The following is a 14352-nucleotide window of genomic DNA, read 5'->3' on the forward strand; positions in this document are numbered from 1 at the left end:
TGCATGACTTAGTCAGAACAAATGACTACAATCAAGCAGTGATTACCTGTTTCGCTATGACAATATGGCAGGGCATTTATCGAACCTTGCGCAAGAATATTTAACAAAGAAGCAAGTCGTAGAGTATCGCCAGCCTCTATACAGAGACGACGTAGCTACCTGCAGCTTTTGGCTCTTTCCAAAATTGAAATGATAGGTAAGTTGGTGGTAATGCTATAATATAAATGCATGGAAGGCAATTAGGACTGCTTAATTTGAACTTTCGAAATAAAAGTACTGTTACGAACAAGTTCACGAAATGGGTCCTTACACTGGAGCTGTCCGGCTATTATGAAATTCTAAAATTGTGCGAAGGCGGCAACCTTTGATGAACGATTGATTTACCAGGAATTCTAAAATTCGGCCTTTGATATTTGCTTTTTATATAAACTTTAATTATAGCAGACGGTTTATTTACATTGTTTTTTTAGAATAATTTCTAGGAAGGTGTATCATTTATTTTTTAGAAGTTTTTAGAATTCTTTTATGATATATATAAGGAGTTTATGTAGCGCAGTTGGGTGCATTGTATAATAAATAGTTGTAGTGAATAGACCGAAATAGAAAGTAGTCGAAGAATTAAAAAAAATTATTTAAGTTAGTTAAGTGATTGGTTTAGTATAGTGTATAGTATTTAAATAAATTAAAAACGTAAGAGACAGTGTCTATTAATTCATTCAACGAATAGAAATCGTATAAATAAATAAGAAAAACATTATAGTAAAACTCCATTATACCAATTATAAATAATTTATAGAAAACGCTTAAATCAATAGTACACTATTATACACCAATTAATCGGCAATTTACTACTATTTCTACATCAGATACAATATCAGAAGTTGTAAGAGACTAGCTTCATTATCCACTCGAAAATTGAATCAATGTATAGGGTGAAGCATAAATCTTTTATTTTCATTCAACTTAATTAACTCATGATGTTAATCTTATGTCACCAGAAATGAAACTAGGTTTACAGTTTATTATTGACATTTCATAAATCTATTATAATAGTAATCATGTTAAAATTAGGAAACATTTAAACGTTGTTCTTTGGCCCATCTTCTTATGACGCTAGCAATTTGATCCGCTTGACTTGATGTCGAGCTTCGAAGAAGTTGCAAAATGTCCCCCAACATATCTACTGGAAATTTCTGTACTATAACGCCCTATTAATAATAAAACAAATAATTTAGAGCATGATTTTCAAACTAATTAATATACGATAATTAGCTATTTATGAAATTATGATTTCATCCTTTTCCTACTAATTCGACCATATTTTCAATGACAATCTGTGAACCTCATTATAAGCTTGTGATATATCATTTAAAACGTCTCTTTTTCCTCTACAATATGTTAGTTTATTATATTATTATATAAAATTTTAACTTATCTTGTGTTTCGACGTAAAAACAATAACAGCGTTTAGGTGAGGTAATAAATCAAAGAACCTCCGAATTTTAGCAGCAAGTCGGATTGAGATGGTTTCTTTTTCAATGACTTAAAAATTATTTGAAATAAATATATCAACAGTCGTTGGCCAAATATTAGACGCAATGCATTTTTAATAAATTTTATTTTGATAGGTCGCCCGGTAATGAGAGTTGCTTACAAAAATTTTTATTGTTGCAAGGTATAGCTTGGAAAATTACGGATAGAGCCAAAGAAATAAACTCAATTTATGGATATATATTAGTTAGGTTAGACAAATATTTAATAATTTATAATATCATTTGTGATTACATTGACATCCATAATAATGATGCTCCCACAATTTAAAATAAAAAACAATTCTTCCAACAACAAGCGTTGACTACATTTCTGGCAGGTCTCAGGGATCCCTTAGGCTGCACAATTAGAGCTATGCGACCCCCTTTCCTAGCTTCTGTTATGCAGTAAATTCAAGAAGAAATTAACATTTATTATTTACAAAAATGTGGAAATTCTCAACAAAAAATATTTAATAAAAAACCCCAATTCAATCCAAGACATCAGCCACATAATTCTCAACCTTCTTCTACATCATTTCAACCTTCTTTTATGCCACAATAGCAAACTTGAGCGCAATCCATTTCCTCAAGGTCCAATCAATTTAAATCATTACCCCCTCATAATTTTTCCCAAACCAACAAGTTTTTTGTAAACCTCAAAGACCACATAACGTCTACACGCTCCAATCAAGACAATTGCAAGCGAATAGAAACTCAAATCTTCCTAAGCCAACCCCTTTATTTAACCGTCAAATTTCCACAAATAATTCTAATAACTAAAATCCTTGAAAAAACTGGTCATCGAAAGAACTTTTTATATGTGAACAAAATGATCAAGAATTCAAATTAACATGATGCTTAAACATTATAATAAAAATCAAATATTATATATTGAAGAAAAAAAATTATTGAAATAATATATCATTGTAATTTATGCTTATCTTGAACAATTTATTCATCACCACCTTTATTGAATTCTTAGAAAGAACTCAAGCACAATATACCCTATTCACCCTATCTGACAATCGGAACACAACTTTTCCTGTATACTAATACAGCATGCAGTATGTTAGACGCCATTTATTTGTGTCAGGAAGTCGACCTCCAGTTCCATAGCAACTCTTCAGACAATTCAGAATAACAACTTCTACAACCTTTAAGTTATGAAGAAATTACTTCTCATACTACGCACTTTTGGACAACCCCTATATACATTTTAATTACATTAGGCATCATGGCAACAATATACAAGTCAAGACATATAATCAGAAAATTATCAATAAGTATAAGTATTGTAGGAAGTCGAAGTAGAAATCAAAGTAAAGTTAAAGTCTTTAAAAGTGAATTTGATATAGAGCTCGCAGTTTGGAATTTGGGGAGAAAAACATGTTGACCTCTGGAGGTCGGTAAGATATTGTAATTTAATAAGAAACTGATACATTATTATCATTTTCAGTTAAATAAAGTGAAGAAGCATGGAAATTTATATATTTTTTCTCTATTTTCGACAGGTCTAATTCAGTGACAAATACATATTCGAAATTTTGCAAATTTTGTACTGTCTTTCCAACAATTCAACATCCACCAAAGTAATGATTTGGTCAGTCATCAGCGACAAGGGCACTTGACTTCTGTAAAAGGAATAATGAGGAAAGATTAGTACAAAGAAGTATTACAAAATCGGTTGATTCCGCAGCTCAGAGAATGGTTTCTCACTTTCATGTGAGATCGAGCTCCCTGCCACACAGTCTGCTAAAGATTTTTTGACAGAAAAAACCAAAGGCATTTTCTAGAAAAAGTTATTCATGTGTGGAATCACCATTCTTAAATGAGGGGGACAGTACAATGTTGCATTGATTGCATGCCATACAGAATTAAAGCTTTAATAGTGGCTATAGGTGGCTAAACTAAATATTAACTTTTACTTACATTATTTTCACTTTTATTTAAAAGTTAATAAACATATAATTTTCTGAATTTATGATGTTTTATTTATGTTGAATTAATGGTTAATTGATTGGATTATATAAGAATAAGAAACAAATCAATTTAAAACGGTACAATATCACTTGGTAATTAATATTTTACATGATATTTTGCAGTGCGTCTAATAATTTGCATAGGGACTGTACTTTGTATCATGTTTTGCGGACAAATTACAATCACGTACTAGAAAATGAATTTTCAAGTACTTATACATATATAATAGTTTAAAAAACTAAAAAAAATCAAACACTTTTAATAAGGATAGATAAAAGCGTGGGGTACTTGCTGTCCATTGGTGTAAATATTTTAGGTTGCTAGATACCGATATAAGCAGACATTTTGAAACTAACTTAAAAAGTTTTTTCAGGAAAATGATACATTTTATTAATCACTATACCCTTATTTGAAATGGTAAAAAACTTATTTTCTAATTTTTAGTTTCGATTGCTATCAAAGCGTTTGTTAGTTTTTTGAAACATTATATATTTTTATTCAAAGTCGTCATCTTATCCAAGAAGTGAATAATTTGTGCAATCGCTACCATCCTTTGAAAAATTAAGTGATTCTTAACCTTCTTTTCTAAAAATAACACGTTTTTCTTTGATTATGAAATCAAGCACTGCATATGAACATGCGCTTGGTAGTTTAGTTGTCACAAAGCATTACCAGAGATTGGATACCAAATAGCTAAGCCTTGTGAATCTGATCAGGAACATGGCACATTTGTGAAATTATTGTATTGTCATCGGTACTTAATAAATGTGCAAAATTTTTTAATAAATCCGACGGTTTGAATTGCTTCAAAACCGAATTCAAAGATTTCCTTACATACATACCAAGCTAATCAGTTCTGATAAAGTGTACGAAATTTGTCCATCGCCTATCTTCAGTTTAGTATTTTTACTTTTTAAACCTTTATTACATAGTTATTTCCATCTTTCATCAATATCCAGAAGTATCTTGACGCCATATGTTCAATTTTTTGGATATGAAGACAAGGGTTGGTGAAATGTCCATCAAGATCAGATATCTTTTTTGTCAAGACCCGAAGATGATTGTGTACAAAGCTCAATTTATATGATTTAAAAGTACGGTATATATATATATATATATATATATATATATATATATATATATATATATATATATATATATATATATATAAGGTATGTGTATGCTTTAAGATTAGGATTCTGCTAAAATGTGCGAGATAATTATCTATTTGTACTTCATTGAAATTCATATTTTTTCTTGATTATTATATTATGAACAACTAAATTAGACCAGATATGTTATTTTCCAAAGAGCTTGAGTACGATAACATTTCAATAGATTATCATAGGCCCATAATTCCCAGTTTCAAAATAGAGGGTGTTCTAAATTGGTATGTTTCTATTGAAAACTAGAGAAAGTAGGAAAAACGTAGTTAAGATGTTCGACTTTTTTCTGTCCTTTCTATTCTTGAGTTATCGTTCCGTTAGTGAGTAATAACGTGTTTTGTGGCGTGTTTGGTTAGGTACCTAGTTGTTTTTATTCTTTTGATTGTGTCCAATAGATAGGGTATCAGATAAGTATGGAGTGGATGAAAAAAATAGTAACCGACGAGATTGAGCTGTATAGAGAGAGGCCTTCTTTATGAAAAATAAAGGATGAAACGTACTTAAACAAGCGTACAATGACATTTTAAGCTATTTGAGAAGTAAATTTTTCCAAGGTGTTTTTTCACCCATTTTGTTCTGTTTTTCTTTATTCATTTCAAGTATTTCTACCATGCAACCCAGTAGTTCTACTCTTTTTTTCTTCTCCATTTTCAAGATTTTCACACGACTGTCATTACGATCTGTCCTTCCGCCCACCAGGATTTTAAACAACTAGGTATAAAATATCTGATCGGCCGTCCAGACCTCTCAAAATCCGACAGATTATTCCATTAACTAACGTATTGCTCATCCTGCACATTAGATATGGCAGTCCGAAGTACGATTAGATGTTTATGTTAGTGGGTAATGACGGTTTTGATCAGTGACAGATCATATCTGTAAGATGGTATGACAACTTTGAAATACCTTTTGATGTATAGAATGGCAAATTTCAGAGCTCACTAAAGACGTGTATCGCAAATATTTTTTATTCATTTTTTTGCTTTTCTCAATTCTCATTTGCCATCAACAACGTATTATATATCTATTCCTATTCGTTGGAGCTACGATACGATTGAATCGCACGTCCAGCTAAATAGACATATCAAGTCATTCATAAATACAAAAAATAGCGATCCGTTATGATACTCATGTTTTATATTATATAATATATTATAATATGATATATATGATATATAATATAACCTTGATCTCGAACAATTTCACTTGACAACGACGCTTACAAAATAAGTAATGAATCTAGCGTACGTTTTGTCTAGCTGGAGCACGCAACGATGTACAATTTAGTATTACACTGTTCCAATAGAGTACTTGCATGGTTTGGGAAAAAATAGGTTTTGGATAGTTTATATAGAGCATATTTTTTAATTTTTTTATCAATATTTATAGAAAAAAAAATTATTAAAAATTCAAAAATTTTGTAGGTAGTTCAAATATTTCAGTAAGGCCGCCATATTGCGTCACGTCCTAGGTATAAAATAAACTCTGAACGTATAATACAAAGTAAATACGACAGGTATTGTCTCGGTTATTCTAAAATAAGCTTAAAATATATCAATAATTTGATTGAAACATTATGTGTGGAACTGACTATCCGTCATTGAGTGATAATTTACTTGATAACAATGATTTTTCTTACTTGAAAGACTCCAACAATAGCACCCCGTTTTCCTTCCCAAAATTCCGGATTGGGTTCAATTTTGTCGAGCATATCAAACGCTTTGGCCGCATACCAAAATTCTCCCATTCTATAACAATCGTTCGCTATAACTAGCAGCAGATTGAAACTTTCCGCACCGTTCACCAAATTACTATATAGTTCCCAAGCTTGTTGAGGTTTATGGTTCATAATGTAACATCGGGTCAAATTGGAAATGTAAACATAATCACTTTTTATTCGAACATCATTAATTAATAGAAATATCTCTTCGGCTTCTTTGAATTGGTTACATGCCACTTTTGCTTGACCAAAGTTAAAATTAAAAGTATCATCTGAAAGAAATATTAGTAGTTGTTGATCGTTCTCTCTGGTATAACGTTTTCAATTGTGGTTTGTGATATTTATTCCAAGTAAGTATCAACTTGGAATAAAATACTCAATTTTTGATAACAATGTCATAGTAAAAGAAATATATATATATATATATATATATATATATATATATATATAATTTTTTTAATTCGGCATACTCCAATTCATCTAAAATTGCTGCATTTATTCCATACCCTTTATCTACACCAACGCCATTCTGGAAGATTTGAACAGTTATCTATCGTATACAACGGTACACTTCCATTTTTTCTCCCATATAAAATACTCCTTACCTATACCCTCAATAACTTGATTCAAAATATCTGAATCTACTTTTGGGGGTAACAATTAAATTATAAAAATTATTTAAATTTGTTATTTGAAATTTCATATTTTTTTCACATCTCAACGGAAAGAATGGAAAAGTTTTTTTTTCAATAAAAACCTATACATTTGGTTTAGAAAAGTGTTTGAACTATAACAAACTACATATATATATATATATATATATATATATATATATATATATATATATATATATATATATATTTACACTCTCGTCAGTTATACTATACAAGTAAGTTTGAGTTTAAAATTAAAAAAAATGTTCATTGAATCGATTTTCTATAGGATATTAAATATAATGCTGTATGTAAGTAATATTGTCTCAAATTATTTTGTAAATTAAAATAAAGATCAATCTGATAGAAATATTCATTATTTGTTTTATTCTTTACTTATAATTCGAGACAACCAAAAAACAGTGCTATACAAAAAATCCTACTGCAAATCACTTGAGGAGCTCTTAGTGGAGACAGGACTTTCAATGCATCCTAAGAACTGAGATAGTATTTACATAAGCTACAGGTGGAATAAAAACTGCAATCTGACGTAAATTTGCAGTACCCAAGGAGTGCAAATATCTAAGAATTATCCTTGATCGCAAACTCTTGTGTAAAGGAGATGCGGGGACCTTAAGGCAAGCATGTGATTAAGACAGCTGGATCTTGTCCTTTTAACATGATGTGGTAAATATTCGAGGTTATCCTTGACTCTTGGGCGTCGAGTCTATGAAAATTAGCATCAACGTGAAGGCTGCACTATCAGATAAAAGATACAGACCGGATAAAACTGCCAACCTAGTTCGGCCGAAGGAATTGAGTTCGAAATGAATCCTTATGATCCCCCTGTCAAAATCCAACGGGCGTACCTTTTTATGGGAAATTCAAGGTCAACATGAGGTCAGCTTGTTATCATATGGTGACATCTACTACATGGATGCATTAAAAAAGACGACATAGTAGCAGGAAGAGTATCTAAGAGCAAAGAGGGTGAGGGCACATCCTTTTCTTTTGAATGGTATGCTTCTGTAGTGCTGACCAAGCTAGTGGCTATACTTATCTTGCCTCAGCTCGCTGCTAAAAATATGTATTTGCCGACGACCTGGCCAAGCTAGAGCCACTCAATCACTGACAAAGACCGAACCTGCAGTGGGAATTTCTTACGAGTTAAGAACATTTAAGCTGTGGGAAAGAATAAAACCAAAAGACGAGGTTTCGACATGGTTGTCCTCTGGTGATAATGACCTAAACAAAAAAAATGTGATACACATCAGATAGATACTGGAAAACATTAATCAATAAAACAGATACCCAGACAAATTCACCAAACAAGAGGAGTTCCAACAAATGTTAAAGGAAATGGAAACCTAAGGTGTGATATAACCGTCGAATAATCCGAGGGATTCTCTAACAGTACTTGTCAAAAAGAAAGCTTTTTTAACAAGATTATGTCACTGACAAGACAACACCTTTGAGACTCTGGCAAATGCACGATTTTTACAAACTTTGGATATAAAGGGTGGATACTGTCAAGTTGAAATAACTTCGTAGACCGAGAGAAGACCACAAGTTCCACAGACGCACTATGGCAGTTCCGTTTGGGTTATGTAACACACCACCAACGTTCAGAGGTTAATGGAAAATGTCTTGGATGGATTTAAACTGGAAGAATGAGAAATGCATTTTCTCCTAGAATTGCTCCAGCAACATCGAGGTTGGAGTTTGTGACTTAACAACTGCTATGCAGTGACGCTTTTATATAAGCATAGGAAAAATTTTTCTATAAAATACTGCTCCACCATCCACCATTGAATGTTGATTGTTACATTTCAAAAAAAAACAAAATATCTGAAGTTGATTTCGTCAAACCACTACTAATATTATGTGGGATTCAGTATAGCTATTCATAAAATATTATGTTATAATCAACTAATGCTCTAAAACGGAGATCACCAGTGTGGAGAGTATCTTTACTAAGCAAAAGATCACACAAATTACCATTACGTACAAATGAAATTTGATCTGCTTTAGCCGGTTTTAGAAAGATGAGGACATCGAATCATCTGGTTGAAAAGGCTTGGAACTTGATTTTTGTTGTTTACACGAAGATTAAGTAAACATTTCTGGAATCTTCGGTCGTATACATACTTGAATGAACACATTATTCACTATTAACACTACATCAAGGCTTACGATAAACTTTCTAACAACATTTTGATAACCAAGAATGCTGAAGTTTATTTCTCAGCAATTTGAGTGGAGCCACATCATCGATAAGGAAACATGTAAATTGTATTTAAACCTGCGATGTTCTTATAATAGAACAGCTGCGATAATTTGAGGACTAAATGAACAGTTGCTTGAAAATATCTAATGAACTTTACCTGAATGCAAGTAACTTTTTATTGATGTCAAATATATTAAAACGTCTTCAAATTGATTTGCCAGAAAAAAAGCAGCTGCCATACATTGCCTTCCATGAATCGTATCACATTCACTTGTTGAACTACCAACCAAATGAAAACATTCTTCAGCTACTTTTATGTGTTCCAACTGAAAAAATGTGAAATAAAATTAAATACTTAAAACTCTACAGCATTTTATATATTTTACGAAAAAAATATTACAGATATTAGTCGCTAATTAGCATATCAAATTTACAAACTAAAATTATTAGAATCAATGTACACCATGATTAGCTTAGTCAACATGTATATAAAAAACTACTGGTAATATTTATGATTTTTCTTTTCGAATATACAATGTGACATATACATGATAACTCAAGCCCAGGCTGGCTAGGTCTGCAGCTCTTCGATCGAGGAGGGGACCCCCAATAAAATACATAAAAATATTTTGTCTTGTTAGAAGTTATTTTTTGTAATGTTGGAGTAATGTTTTGTTTTCCAAATTTTCAAAAGTAGAATACTTCCAACATCTATTTATTTATGCTTCATATGAGCTACTATGTTGTGAGTTGCGTTGCGTTTCGTTGTTGGTGTATAATACATCGTCTGCGAGGTGACGTCCTTCTCCTTTTCCTCTCCTCAATATAAAGTGCATTTCACTAAGCACTCACGATAATCAGGAACACGGTCTTTCCCGTTCCACTTAGTCCATTATAATCGCAAACCTAAGTAGTATGGATTATTAAGCGTTTTGAACGTTGAGGTAAATAATAACAAATGGCAAAACAAATAATAAAGCAAAAGTTTGAAGAAGTTATGTTACAATTTGTAAGTCAGTGAATTTTTGAGTGGAGTGTTTAACTTATTTATATTAAAGTAAAATCAAAAAGTCTTCGGCGGCGAGAATACTTCAGAAAGTACTAATAATATTCCTTACTCCATTAAATAATTATATATATTTGCATAGTTGCACCCTTTGCCGCTTCGAGTTATAAAAACTATGCTCATTCTCTCAACGTTCTTTTCAACCAACCTCTTGACATGGGTCGTCGTGAGCGTTAGTCATGACGTCATTAGTGAAGTTCTCGTCACCACATCGATTGTAGTGTGGAGCGCACAGGCGCTGTGAGCACTACAATGGGCTACAAGCCCATTTAAAAAAATAAAATGAAGACCTTATCTCTATTGACTGTATGGCACATTTCTGAACCTAGTTGTAGTTGACTCAACAGTTAATTTTCTACAAGCTGAGAACTTGATTTGATTAGTGGAAGAATCTGTGGTATTTCTTAGCTCATCGAACAAGAGAATGGCTGCATAGGAAACAAAAAAACATACAGCTCAAGACAAGTTGTACAACGTTTCTTAACAGAGAGGCAGATCCTGCGAAGCATGTCAAGCTACCTGCGAAATGTCTCAAATTATTCATCAAGCAGAAACGTGGTTTTGGAGAGTGGGGATCACTCAACGAATTTTCGGCTGTCTCTCCATTTTCCAAAATGAACATTAAGCGTAGTGCGACGAAACATCATCCTGCATGAAATGACGGATGTTTACGAGTGTTCAATCGTTGTCCATTTGCCAACGTAAATCTTCGAGCATTTTTAGATAACTTTGGCCCGCCACGTGATTTTCATGTTTAATTCTTCTTCAATGAAGACGTGAGGACTCTGATCGTTCCAGTACACGCAGTTATGCCGATTGAACGTACCATTCAGCTTGAAGGTTGCTTCATCTGCCCATAAAATCCGAAGTACCACTTGCAAAGTTCCGATCTCGATATGCGTTTCAGCATTCGTCGTAAAGAACGATCGGATATCTGAAGTTCTCTCACACTGCAGATTGATTTGGCTGCTCATCTAAGGCCAGCGGCACTGTTTTCATGTTTTTGTTAGTTATTACAGATACCGGGGTTGTCCAGAACACAGCGCGTCAGCAACAGGGCCCATTTTTAACAATTTTTAGAAGGTGTCTTCCACACTGTTGAACGATTTAGTAGCGGCCAGTTCAGAAATTGTTGTTGAAATTCGGTACGTACGCAGATACGACGTAAAAAAAACTCATGTAGTGTGAACTTGTATCAGTTATTCATGCTGAAAACATGACTGAAACCCGAACATGCTTCCTTTTTCGACAGCGTTGCCTGAATTATGCCAATTTTTTGAGAATGTGAGAATGCGACGTGACTTATGCTGATCCCTGTAAACTTTGTAAACTGTTAAATCCAAAGGATTTTTAAAAAATCCTAGTATTATTTGTCTAATCCCTAAAATTCGTTTGTCATTATTTTTATTGCCCAAATAATTTTGACATAATTCATTAATACTTTGGTGTGTAGGAAATACTGCACTTTATTTTGAAATCCGTTGAAATACTGTGACCTAAGTTTCGTTAATAATAAAGTCTAGAAAGGTCGAAAATGTGTATCCTTATACAACCTAGATGAATTTCAAGCATCTCATTTTCCAAACCTCACTTTGCTGGCCCATGATTCAGTTGAGATCTCCAAATGGTCCGGGCCTGTGTTAATCAGAATCGAATCAACCAGCCCAAATTTCAACAGAATGTCGCAATAAATAATAATAAAATAGATTCTCACTATTTAACGAAATAATTATCATTGTTCTAAAGTACAAACATCTCGAAATCAAACTACTCGTATTTATCGAAAAAAATGTCAAATAGGTGGAATTTGGTGAAATATTGTTGCACAATCGAAACTAAAATTAAAAGAATTATTTATGCAATGTAATCCGTACATTGTAAAATAAATCTTTTCTTCTACTATAAATTCAAATTATTCTAATAGTCTTGTTAACTTTAATATTTGGTTCCAACAAAACTATTTTACAATAAACGTGATGTTGAATAATATTTGAAAATACTAAATAAAATATAATCACACTCAACTTTCTTTAATACTAAACATTGAAAATATTATGAAATATTGAGAGTTTGAAATATCAAAATTTTTTAACGAAACAAGAAAAAAAAAAGAAATTTTGAATTATTTACTGAAAGTTAAAAATATTTGTAATTTTTGAGAGAAAAATTAGAAATACCGAATTAATCAGTAATAATCAATTATGTATTATACTAACGGCTATTTTTATTAGAAAATCGAAAATTACATATGTTTTAGATTAGATTTGTGCAAAAAGAACAAATATTTTTTTAAGGGTACTGTGAAAATATGATTCAAGTAGTTAGGAGAAAATATCGTGAAAGTTTGAGAGAGAGAGAGAAACGAGAAATGCTTCATTGTCAAAAAATTGTTACTATTCGTACACAAAAGCTTGTGAAAAACTAAGAAACAAACATACATATAACTAAATAAAGATAAAACAAATGAAATAAAATTTCAATATACAAAAAAACCATAATGAGTAATAATAAAATAACTATATAACTAAATTATAGGTAATAGTTACTATATAAGTCCATAGCAAAAATTATACCAGTATGCTGCATGTCTGGAATTAAGTATTATTATTAGAATAGAGTAGAAGGCACTTTCCAGTAAATATGTCCTCAAACTATTGTGGAATGCGGGAAAAGGTGATATCGATTTAATTTCAATTGGCAAGTGATTGTGCATTTTTTGCATTGTAAAATATTGAGCCCTTAACTAATTCCGAACGTGGAGCACGTGGGTATAGGGCGTGCTCCGCGTTCCTAAGTGGATAGCTCTGCAAAATCTTTCTGAAACTAGAGAAGCGTGCTTACGAATTAGGCAAACGAATTCAAAGGTGAATAAGGAAGGAAGTCATAATTTTTAATCTTATAAAGAGGTTCCTGCAGTAAGCCCTGCTTTTAAGTGAGAGTAAATATCTAACAGCTCTCTTTTGTAGTTTCGGCCGAATTGAGTCGCACCCCACGTACCCCAGAAGGGAGGGGCATGTCGGAGATGCGACTTAATAAGGGCGTAATAGACTGTTAAGGAGGTGGATAAGTTCAGTTCTTTGGAAACTGATCTCAGTGCAAAACAGGAGGAGGTTAATTTTTTAGATAAGGCGGCAATATGTAACTCCGATTTCGAAGAATTGCCCACAACAAGCCCTAAAAATTTTACAGATTTTATAGTTTAAAAACATTAAGACTGAAAAGGTTTGAATCGCATCATGATTTAAGGGTGATTAGATCCCTAGATATAGTTCTATGAAGTGTCGTGATATCAGGGCTGCTCCAAGAGAAACTAGTGTCGTCTGCGAATAGACATATTTTACCAATAATGTCTAGATAGGCGATGTCGTTTATAAACAGAAATAAAATAGGGCCTAGTACTGAGCCTTAGCTTGCAAGATGACATCGTTGTATCAAACCTCACAAGCTGACTTCTGTTGGTAAGGTATGACTTAAACCATGCAACTTAAACGTACTTAAACCGTAGTACTGCAGTCCTTAATATTAATATTAAGGGGTGTATCGTTACGACTATTGATTTTTCGACAGTAATCGCATTTTCTACTCAAAACTTGTCAACTATCAATGTGGAAAATTTTAGCGATGCGTTTTCTTATAGGAAATTGAATTTCCTATAAAAAATGTTTTGTTATCAAATTAATGTAAAGCAATCCGTTTCCTTTTAATTGTGACTTAAACATACGCATCGCTAAAATTTTCTACTTTGATTATTTTTGAGTTAAAAAATCAATAGTTGTTCCGATAATAATTATTATGTATTATGTCTTTAGTAAAAAGTCTGTAATGTAAGCTTCAAATCACATCGTTGAGACAGACCAATAACATTTTATTTCAAGAATAGTGCCTGAAATGCTGTTCAATCAGTTGTTTTGTAAACAGAAGCTTTATAATCTGAGATGCAGCTCATGCTACATTTAAGAGATATCTCTAACGTATCATTCTCATCTTCAACGTTGCTTTTTTCATTTA

The 14352-nt window shown here is 32.2% G+C and overlaps 1 protein-coding gene across 2 annotated transcripts in view; it reads right to left on the reverse strand.

Annotated features, from left to right (window-relative positions):
- Nucleotides 1–430: 430 nt before the first annotated feature.
- The window catches only part of LOC130448971 (intraflagellar transport protein 56), a 32698-nt gene continuing 18776 nt past the window's right edge, over nucleotides 431–14352 (reverse strand). The window contains exons 8-10 of one of the 2 annotated variants that reach the window (XM_056786596.1): nucleotides 9436–9604; nucleotides 6318–6670; nucleotides 431–1208 (exon numbers count right to left, since the gene is read on the reverse strand). In XM_056786596.1, coding sequence (XP_056642574.1) covers nucleotides 1068–1208; nucleotides 6318–6670; nucleotides 9436–9604 — 663 coding nt within the window. In that variant the 3' untranslated portion in view covers nucleotides 431–1067. The remainder of the gene's footprint in view (nucleotides 1209–6317; nucleotides 6671–9435; nucleotides 9605–14352) is intronic. The other variant, XM_056786597.1, reaches the window with a different exon arrangement.

Source organism: Diorhabda sublineata, chromosome 9 (assembly GCF_026230105.1).
Source record: "Diorhabda sublineata isolate icDioSubl1.1 chromosome 9, icDioSubl1.1, whole genome shotgun sequence".
NCBI lineage: Eukaryota > Metazoa > Arthropoda > Insecta > Coleoptera > Chrysomelidae > Diorhabda > Diorhabda sublineata.